The sequence below is a fragment of the Corylus avellana genome, chromosome 4 (assembly GCF_965113065.1).
Source record: "Corylus avellana chromosome 4, dhCorAvel1.hap1.2, whole genome shotgun sequence".
In the NCBI taxonomy this organism is placed as follows: domain Eukaryota; kingdom Viridiplantae; phylum Streptophyta; class Magnoliopsida; order Fagales; family Betulaceae; genus Corylus; species Corylus avellana.
The window spans coordinates 943,148-952,797 of NC_142493.1; the positions used below are offsets into that span (position 1 = coordinate 943,148).

At 34.6% G+C, this 9,650-nt stretch overlaps 1 protein-coding gene across 2 annotated transcripts; it reads left to right on the plus strand.

Annotated features, from left to right (window-relative positions):
• The first annotated feature begins 1,704 nt into the window (after positions 1–1,704).
• Positions 1,705–8,984, plus strand: LOC132179922 (acyl-CoA). Of its 2 annotated transcripts, XM_059592731.2 has the most exons (13): positions 1,705–1,823; positions 2,513–2,659; positions 2,762–2,944; positions 3,395–3,452; positions 3,552–3,594; positions 3,681–3,879; positions 4,834–4,955; positions 5,643–5,709; positions 6,784–6,834; positions 6,971–7,023; positions 7,291–7,501; positions 7,877–8,047; positions 8,617–8,984. In XM_059592731.2, the coding sequence occupies exons 1-13, from the start codon at positions 1,761–1,763 to the stop codon at positions 8,680–8,682; spliced, it is 1,434 nt and encodes a 477-aa protein (XP_059448714.1). In that variant the 5' UTR covers positions 1,705–1,760; the 3' UTR covers positions 8,683–8,984. The 2 variants fall into 2 exon arrangements, with proteins under 2 accessions (XP_059448714.1, XP_059448715.1); XM_059592732.2 differs by lacking the exon at positions 3,552–3,594 and having other exon boundaries at positions 3,395–3,477.
• The last annotated feature ends 666 nt before the right edge of the window (positions 8,985–9,650 follow it).

Genomic DNA, 9,650 nt, shown 5'->3' on the forward strand with positions numbered 1-9,650 from the left:
AAAAATGACTTTTGGAAAAATTTGATAGCTTCTAATTAACTTTTTAAATAAAATTGTGTCTTGGGCTTGGATCATTGGTTTTTGGAAGTTGTCATACAATAATTTGCTACCTTTCGTACTATAATTGGAATTGAGTCAATGGGTTTTTGCAAGTTTTCATTTATGTCCAAAAAAGACAAAAAAATTTAAAAAAGAAAAAGAAAAAGGGTGGATTTCCATCCCTTCCCCCCTTTTCTGTGGGGTACACCAGACCACTATTCTCTTTGTAGAGGTGGGAGAGATCGACCCCCACCTCCCTCTTCTTTGTTTTTTAGGAAAAATTGCTTGTGATAAATAAATTGTTATGGTTTCAAAATGAATTCATAAATCCATGTGGTTTACCTCCGTAACAATATTATCACTATAAGCAAGTTTTTGGTTAAAATCATGCATGTTTCTTTATTTTTCGAGGCTTTGTACTATTGGTCTGTACTTGTAAAAGGGCTATATATATATATATATATATATATATATATATATATATATATATTCAAGTTGTATGTATTCTACATATATAAGTTTTCATTTGAGCCTAGTGCTGTTATCGAATGGTAACTTTATTCGACAGCTTTAATTTTAGGATTAATTATTTTTTTAGTACTTAAGTTTGTACAAAAAGTGCTACGGAGCAGCATTTTTTCCGGAATTCATCTGGAAAAAGTGATGCTCCTTAGCATTAGCCATAAGTGAGATAGTATGACCATGCTAAAAAAAAAGATCCATGTCCTCCAAAAAATGATATGGCTTTTACATTCACAATTGGATTTATGGTAGATTACAATTGAATTTTGATCAAATTATGATTTTCAAAGTCACATTAATTTTGGAATGACACAAAGAAAACATTGGTCTTCCTTTTAGAATTACTCTTTCAATATTGTGATCATTATCATAAAGTTGTTGTTCTTTTTGAAACTATATATAAAAAACGTACAACTTGTTGATACGTATCAATATGCGATTAGAAGGTGTTAACATTTTTTTTAATTGATTCACATTGTTTCAATCTCACGTTGACACGTGTTAGCAAGTTGTAAAATAGTTGTAAATTAATGGATTGTAGGGTCTAAGCTTCTAGCATTACTCTTTCTTCCAAAAAGTTCCAAACTTTAACATAACATTTGGTTTGAAGAATCTAATTCCCTCCCGCATTCACATTTTCAGGAATGTAATGCTTAAGAATTTGGATTACTTAAAATGTGATTAAACCCACTCTGAGAATGATTAGGAATCTAATAAGGTTCTTGAGAATTTCTTAGTGACGTAGCATAAGCGAATAATCTGCGTTTATAAAAAGCTTCTTGTGGGTAATTATTTTCAATTTTTCATAATTGTAGATCTCAAAAAAATTTACATTGAATCAGAAAAAAAAGGTAGTACTTCAAAATGATAGTTACAAATTGAGCAAAAAATGATTGGCTTTTGGAGGCATTTGGCATGCAAAATACTCTTAAACTTGTTGAGAGGAATTAGTCGACTTGACAGCTGAAACAATCGCCGTAATAGAAACGTCCAGCGACGAAATGTATATACTTCGTTACTAAAAGTTTCTCAAAGGCGAAAGGAGGTTGAGAACGACCTCAAAAGTACCATATCACATCTATCTGGCATTTTAGTCTGCCACGTTGCATGCCATTTGATCATTGTTAATCAGCTTCACACACACACAGACGGAGAAAGAGAGAGAGAGAGAGAGAGAGAGGCAACTGAGCTTGGCGGCTATGGCAGTGGCAGTGAGCTACTGCAAGCCTTCTCCATTTCTAGGCCAATTCCCATCTCATTTTGTAAGGCTCTCTCTCTCTCTCTCTCTGAGTTTTGATATCACGGTGTATATAGCAAATGATGTTGTACATTTATGTGAGTGATTGTTTGGATCCCTTTGCCTCTCAAAGTTTCTTAGAAATGCATTTTAGGTTATGGGTATTTGTTCTCGAATCTCGGCATCAATCTACATCTTTCTTTTTTCTTGCTTGTTTGCTTTGTATCTTTTTTTTTGGGGGGGAGAATCTTGGCATAATGCAGAATTATATTCAGAATCAGAAACTATATACTGCGACTAGTAATAGTGCTATGAGTTACTTGGTTTTAGTATATGTAGCATATATAGGTATGATGGCATAAAAAAAATCCAGTGGATTGGAGAATTTGGATTTTGGTTTCTGGCATATGGTATGCCCTTTCTGCCATTCCCTTAATTGATCTGAAATAAAACTATATATATACATGTATTTGTGTGTGTAGAAAAATTCACATTTTTTATTTTACCAATTAGTAAAGTTTCTTTTAAATATGGTAAATTAGAAACCTTCCTGCCAATGAAAGATGATGTTCCTGTACTTTGGATTATTGAGTAGTGGTTTAATTAGGGCCATTACTATAAGAGGATTGAAATGTGTTTCACATTATGTTTACCATGGATTGAGCCTATACTTATAGATGAAGTGAAAACTGGCATTTGATTTTTGACTTGTAGGGGAGATCACAATGTAGACAAGTAACGGGGACTTCAGGTCAGATACCTAGAATTAGTGCACTATTTTGGGAATCTAAGAAGTCTGTGGCACAACAAGAAGTGGACTTTTCACTTGGGGATTTTACTTTGACAGGGTCAGCCCCGGAGGTGTCTTCTTTTGACGGTCCTTTGGAATTCATGACTACTTATTTATCTGTTTGTTCTTTGTAGTTTCTGTAGCTATTCACACTTCACTGATTCTATATTCAGGACATTTCAGCAAATCAGGTGAAACCTAAAAAGATATCACTTTCAGTTGTTTCTTCAATCTTAGATGTTTCACCCAGTGGCTGGGATGCGTGCAATTTGGATGCCACGGGTCCTGCAAAATCTAATCCATTTCTTACTCATGGTTTTCTCTCGTGCTTAGAGGAGTCTGGCTCTGCAGTGAAGGTTAGGAATCATTTGCTTCATACCAGACCTCTATAAGTTGAAATATATTTATTTCTTTAGGGACCATTTCAGTATCATACCTTTTAGCTTACCTAGCACTTGAAATGAATATTCTCTGCTCTTTTTAACTCAAGAGCTAAATTGAATGGTCAATAGTTTATTTTGTGTGTGTGTTTGCTTATACAGTTGTTCTCTGTGGTGGTTTTCACTTCCTCCTTGTTCATGTTACTGAAAATGTGGAAGGTTTTGCTTTATTTGTGGGGAAAATACCATAACTTCATTTTCATGTGAAAGATTGTGAGTAATCATTTAAAAAAAAAAAAAAAAAATTCTCTATTGATGATCCTTCAGATATCTCAGTTAATATTATATGTCTTTAACCATGTGTTTGATGTGAATGAACTGAAGATTTGACTGTTGTATCAATTATCAGCTTAAATTTTGTTTCAGGAAACTGGATGGATGCCGCGTCACATAATTGCTAAGGATGAATGTGAAAATATTTTAGGTGTTGTTCCACTCTATCTTAAAAGGTTTAGCATCTGCTATTTTGTTAACACAGCAAGTTTTTTTTTTTTTTTTTTAAATGACGGGGAACCCCTCCAAGGCAGGACCACTTCATGTACCTACCTCTGTCGAGCAAACCTGATGTACAACAAGTTCTGATGTACTTTGTTCTAAAATTCCTTATATTAACTCCTTCCTGATGATAATCTGCTTTTATTTCTTTCTGCAGCCATTCCTATGGTGAATTTGTTTTTGATCATTCTTGGGCTGATGCATACTACAGTTTTGGGGCAAGATATTATCCAAAGTTGCAATGCTGTGTACCTTTTACTCCAGTAACTGGTCCAAGAATTTTACTTCGTAATACCCCTTTCAAAGATCAAGTTTTTGACATTATGGTCTCTGCTCTGAAGGATCTAGCGGCCAAGGTGTTGGATTTATCAAATGGTTCTTTATTTTCATACATCACTTTGTTCACGCTAATCTATTTTATATAGCTCTGCTCTCTATCTATTGCAAACTTATTTTGACTAAAGAAGTTGTTTCACTAACTCTGAGAAAAAATGAGACTCATTATTGTGGGAGTTGGTAACTGAAAAATTCCTCCACTTGTATCCATGTGGGACTCATGAAGCAACGTGACTTTTTATTTTTGTGTCTAAATCAGATATATCATTTCCTTTTATTTTCTAGATTAGTGCTAAGAATACAAAAAAAATCAAGTTGTTGTGAAATCTGGTTTGCAAGATAAACCTTGAGAGGATATTTAATCTAATGATGTGGCTTTGCAAAGTATTGTTATAATAAAAAGTTATTGAGTGGTGTAACGTTTGTTCAAATTACACACAAACACACATAACGTAAAATTTCTCTCTTTTTTTTTTTTTTTTTTTTTTGGGTTTAATTCAGCAGGGAGAGAAGAAACTGAGAAATGCTTTGCAGGTGCTCTGCTGAGATAAGCAAAGGGTTCCTCTGATTTTTGTCTCTACTTACAAGAGGTGGAAAATGATTATTAAAGAGGAAAAGATCTGATATCTTAGTGAGGAAATCTCATAATGCAGTTGCAATCTTTTCGCCTTGAAACACAATCTCATAAGTGATAAGTAAAAATAAAAAAAAGGGCTTATCTAAATATCAAAGCACAAAATGGTAGCTAATCTTATGATTGTGATCTACACAATCATAAATATCAAAGCACAAATTGTGTTTCAAGGCGAAAAGATTGCAACTGCATTATGAGATTTCCTCACTAAGATATTTAGATAAGTAAAGAGCACTTCTATGGTTTTTTCTACCTTTGTATTGTGATCCACCCAAGAATTGATTACTTGCTTTGAGTTTTGATGCCCTGGTTACTTAAGGTTATTTTATATGTTTTACAGTCCCAGCTTTCATCGCTGCATATCACCTTCCCATCTGAAAATGAGTGGCAAAAACTGAAGGGAAAAGGTTTTCTGCAGAGGATTGGAATGCAGTACCACTGGAAAAATCGTAACTATAAGAAGTAAGTGATACTAAAAGAGTTTTTTAGTCATGGTACCATGACTTCATTAATATGATAATTGGTTTACATAGTCATTGCTCTTCATTCATCTATTTATTTTATATCAAATTCTATTGCTGCATCTTGGCACATCCCTTGAAGACAATCCGATGAATGTCATTTCTTCATATATCACACACGCACACACACATCTATTGATTGATCCAGCTTGGCTACAAGGGTGGCCAAATCATAAGGTCTGGAGAAAAATAAGCCCAGGAGTCATGAACTTCTGCAATATTATATAGATTGCCTTTTGGTTTTCTTTAAGGCTTCCAGCTTATTCAGTTTGGCTGGAATTTTGTAGGCATACCTACCAAATGCTGAAAAATAATTTCTGTAGGCATATATTCTACTCTATATTATTTGCGAGTAATTCATCCCTTCTGGTTTCTGATCCTGCCAAGTTTTTCTGTCTTCAAGGTTGAAGACAAACATTTTTATAGAAAAGTACCTGAACATGGAAGGATATTGTTGTAAGAATTACCTCAGTAGCTTTTCCTCTTTTAGACATCAGCATAAGTCTAAGCATTGTATAATTAGAACAAGTTGTGGCAGTAAATCTCTGAATGCCTCGTCTTTTTAGCTGCAAGACTCAGTTTTATGCACAAATAATGTAGTGTGAGAGGATCTCTTTTTGTGCTGCAGTTTTGATGAGTTTTTGATGGACATGAAACAAAGTAAGAGGAAAAATATTCGTCAAGAACGCAAAAAGGTTGGTCTGGTCTTTCCAAATATTGTTTTGTGTGTGTATGTGCGTGCGCGTGTGTTTAGTTGTAAAAATAAGACCTTGCACGCAAGAGCAAATTCTTCTTCAAGCGAAACAAGGAACTGGTGGTTCGTTTGTAGTGATCTACTTGACTTTCATTACTGCTGGTTAAGATTCACTTCAAGGTTTAAATATTGGTAATGTTCATTTGAATTCAGATATAAAGTGGGGATGGATGAATCTAGAGAAAAGTGCATGGAAGTGATAGGAATGATAGGAAGATCACAGAATCAATGTAGCTGGTGCTAAATTATTGACGGAAACTAATCTAGATTTTTATGATACCATAAGAAATCAAGCAAAGTAACTACACAAATAAAATCCTAGATTGAGAGATTACAAAAAATGAAATATTTATGGTACTTGCATGTTTAGTTGCCTTCTACAACTCATGGCAGGAATATCCACAATTTGCAGCCCACATAGGATATTGTTCATGAATTTTCGTATGATCAAATAAATCTGCACTGTTTTTCTGCCTTTTTTCTTGACAAGAGTTTGGACAAGTATGGGTATTCCATGGAGTTCAATTTATAATGCTCAAGTAAATTAATGGGTTTGAGCTTCCAAAATGAAATTTATAGGATTTTAGTCTTTTGAGATTTAAGGGTGCATATGATGGGGATGAATGTTTCCATTCTGATTTACTTTGTTGTAGTAAATTTCAGGGGTTCTGAGTGATGGCCCAACAGTAAGAAGTATATAATTTAGTTTGGATGATTTGTCGATTGATTTGTTATACCATGCATAAACCAATTGCAATATTTAAAGGCAGGAGATCATATTGTCATATTTCGTTCTAGCGTATGAACCCACTTATTTTTTGTTTTCTGTTTGCACATAATTTAGAATCTCTCTCTCTCTCTCCCCAATTTCCAGTAACATCCTTAGAAGCCAATGTTGATGTGATATGCTGAACATGTCTATTGCTTGGTATACTATGTTGGTCTATGAGATCAATTGACTTGTTTATTGGACGTGCAACTTGCATGTGTTCTCATTGAATTTTACTATGTGCAGATTTCTGCACAAAACTTGACTATGAAACGGCTTCGGGGTTATGAGATAAAGGTAATGAGTAATAGACATCATCTTAGGTTATGTTGTGGGCAACACAAAGTTGGAACTTTGATCTTCTTCATTTACTGGGTCAGGCAGAAAATAGTTGGTAGTTCTTACCCTAATATCTCTTTGGTTCTATTTGCAGGCGAGGCACTGGGACACCTTTTATAAATTTTACAGGAACACCACCGATAACAAGTTTGGTCCTTGCCCTTTGACCTCTTCGTTTTTTTTTTTTTTTGGGGGGGGGGGGGGGGGGGGGGGTGCTTTACAATAGAAATATTTGTTTTGATAAGTAATGTTTTCACAAACAAATATACAACCAGTCATAACAATATAAGGTTTACAATGGAAATATAACTGCGATCAGTATGCTTTTTTCACCTTGTATGGTCTTAAAAATTTGTTGAATCACATGGAGTGCTTGAGATGCTGCATCTTTGATATGCTGTTGATCATCCATAGGTGGGGTAGTCCTTATCTAACAAGGGAGTTCTTCCACGACATGGGATCAAAGATGGGGGATCAGGTACTGCTTGTTGTTGCTGAAGAAGGGGAAGAACTTGTTGCTGGTGCTCTTAATCTTATTGGAGGTGATACTTTATTTGGGCGGCTATGGGGATGTCAGCCACGAGCTTACTATCCAAGTTTGCATTTTGAAGCGTGCTATTACCAGGTGTGGACCTGGTTGGTATACGTAAAGCTAAATAATCTAGAATTATCTACTCCTCTCTTATCTTAGTACCATAAATGGAGGAACAATCTGGAAAAGTTTCCTTGTTTTTGAAACAACAGCTATATCCATGAATTATGATTGGCTACGACTATGAATATGATACTGTTAGGATCATGCACTTTTGAACTGTTCAGCCAGAACTGATTGTTAACCCACTTAACCACAAAGCTCAAGCTTACAGGCAAGTATGGACTGTATTCCTAGAATTTTGAAATGGGTCTATATATATTCCAAGAATTCTTTCATGTGAAGAACATCAACCTTGCGAAGGAATGCATAATTTTTTTTTTTTTGTGCCTTGATTTGACATAACAGGCAATAGAAGCAGCTATTGAGCTCAATCTGAACACAGTTGAGGCAGGAGCTCAGGGTGAGCATAAGATTCAACGTGGGTATCTGCCCGTGACAACTTATAGCTGCCATTACCTTATGGATGAAGGTTTCAGGACAGCCATAGAGGAATTTCTAGTGCGCGAATCAACTCAGGTGATTAACACTATATTGCAGTACTTCTGTGAGTACTTTATTTTAAAGGAATTATTTATCATCCATCAGCATGAGAATCGTATCCTTTTGAAGCAACCAAGCTCCATCTTATGCCCAATTTATTGGGAAGAATTCGTTCCACTTCCATTCTTTCCTTTTTCTCCACCTCTTCCTTGTCCTCCCTATCCTTTTTTTCCCAGAGTTATATATATGATGAAAGTTTATATGTGGATAAAATAACACTATTTTTTTGCAAGTAAAATCCTTCTTTTGAAGTCTTAGGAGGATCGCATTGTAGATAAGTTTCAGCTTTTGGGTACATTTTGAGATTTCAACATGTTTGGCGTCTTGCCTTCCATTTGGGGAGGAAGTTTCAATATCATAGGTGACTCAAAGTGATATCCATTGTACTGGTCCTAGTGGTTAATTTTTGAAAACATTATTACACTTATTGGACATAACCTAAGCATCTCATAGAAGATTGCTGATAATGTTTGTCTACATAGAAGATTTTGTACTCTTACCCTACATGCCTTGTCATTTGTTTAATAATTACTTTTTGTTTGCAGGTTAGGCTTGTTATGAAATTATTACATGATTCTGGTCCCTTTAAGGAAGGTTTAGAACTGATATAAGAAAACGAGGCGCCATCGACATATTCGTGGTATTTTTCACACACATGTGAATGTCTTTTCATCTTTATGTGCTGATCATAGTTATGAAATTTTGCTTCAAGATTTTTGTAAATAATTACATTGACAGCATTGATTTGTGAATCATGGTGACCCTATCTCAATAGGCAATCAGGTAGCTGGTATGCGAAGTGCTGCCTCTATACTCATCTAAACTTTTATGTAAATAATGCCCCGAAATTATGTAAAATCTCATGTAAATTTCTAGGATGAATCTGATTAGATTTTCAGCAGAAAGTTCTTTATTTAAATTGTAGAACACCATCAGAGCAAGTGCTGACCATATTAGTGGCCCCATTGCTAGAAATGGAGGTGCTTGATTTAATCCTTTGAAATATTGTCTGTACGGACAACAGTGGAAACTAACAATTTTATGGATTCATGGGAATTCCTTCCAACAATTGCTTTTCCTTTGAAGAGTGAAGTCAAGATGGTTTGGCTTTGGTGCTGTTAAGCTAGAGAATTTAAAATTAAATCTGGACCATTGAAAAAACTACAAAAGATCTCAAAGTCTGAAATTTTGATGAAAATCCTCTTTTCCTCATGTAACTTCCAATTGCAAGGATTTTGTTTGCAGACTGTTAGCATCAAACTTTCTATTAGATATGAAGTCGTGTTAAATGGTATAAAACTATATAAGTTAATCATAACCAATTTAATTAAACGAGTCAAGACCCTCAATCCTGATCAACTAATTTTGTGTTAAATTCGTGTCAAATTTGTTGTTCAAAAAGTGTTAGTATCGTATGTTGGATTCGAATCGTGTTAAAACATGAGTATTAGATTATAAGTTAACTCAAACAACTTATTTAATTAAATGAGTTAAACTCCTCAATTATAATTCATTAAATTCATGTTGAGTTCATGTTATATTTATAAGTCATCGAGGACCCATGAATAATGAGTGTAGA

What these genes read in the sequence shown, in the direction of transcription:
- LOC132179922 (XM_059592731.2), top strand. Translation starts at nt 1,761, where the DNA reads ATGGCAGTGGCAGTGAGCTACTGCAAGCCTTCTCCATTTCTAGGCCAA. An exon ending in GCCAATTCCCATCTCATTTT is followed by an intron (nt 1,824 to 2,512) that starts GTAAGGCTCTCT and finishes TTTGACTTGTAG; the next exon opens with GGGAGATCACAATGTAGACA. An exon ending in TGAAGGATCTAGCGGCCAAG is followed by an intron (nt 3,880 to 4,833) that starts GTGTTGGATTTA and finishes TATGTTTTACAG; the next exon opens with TCCCAGCTTTCATCGCTGCA.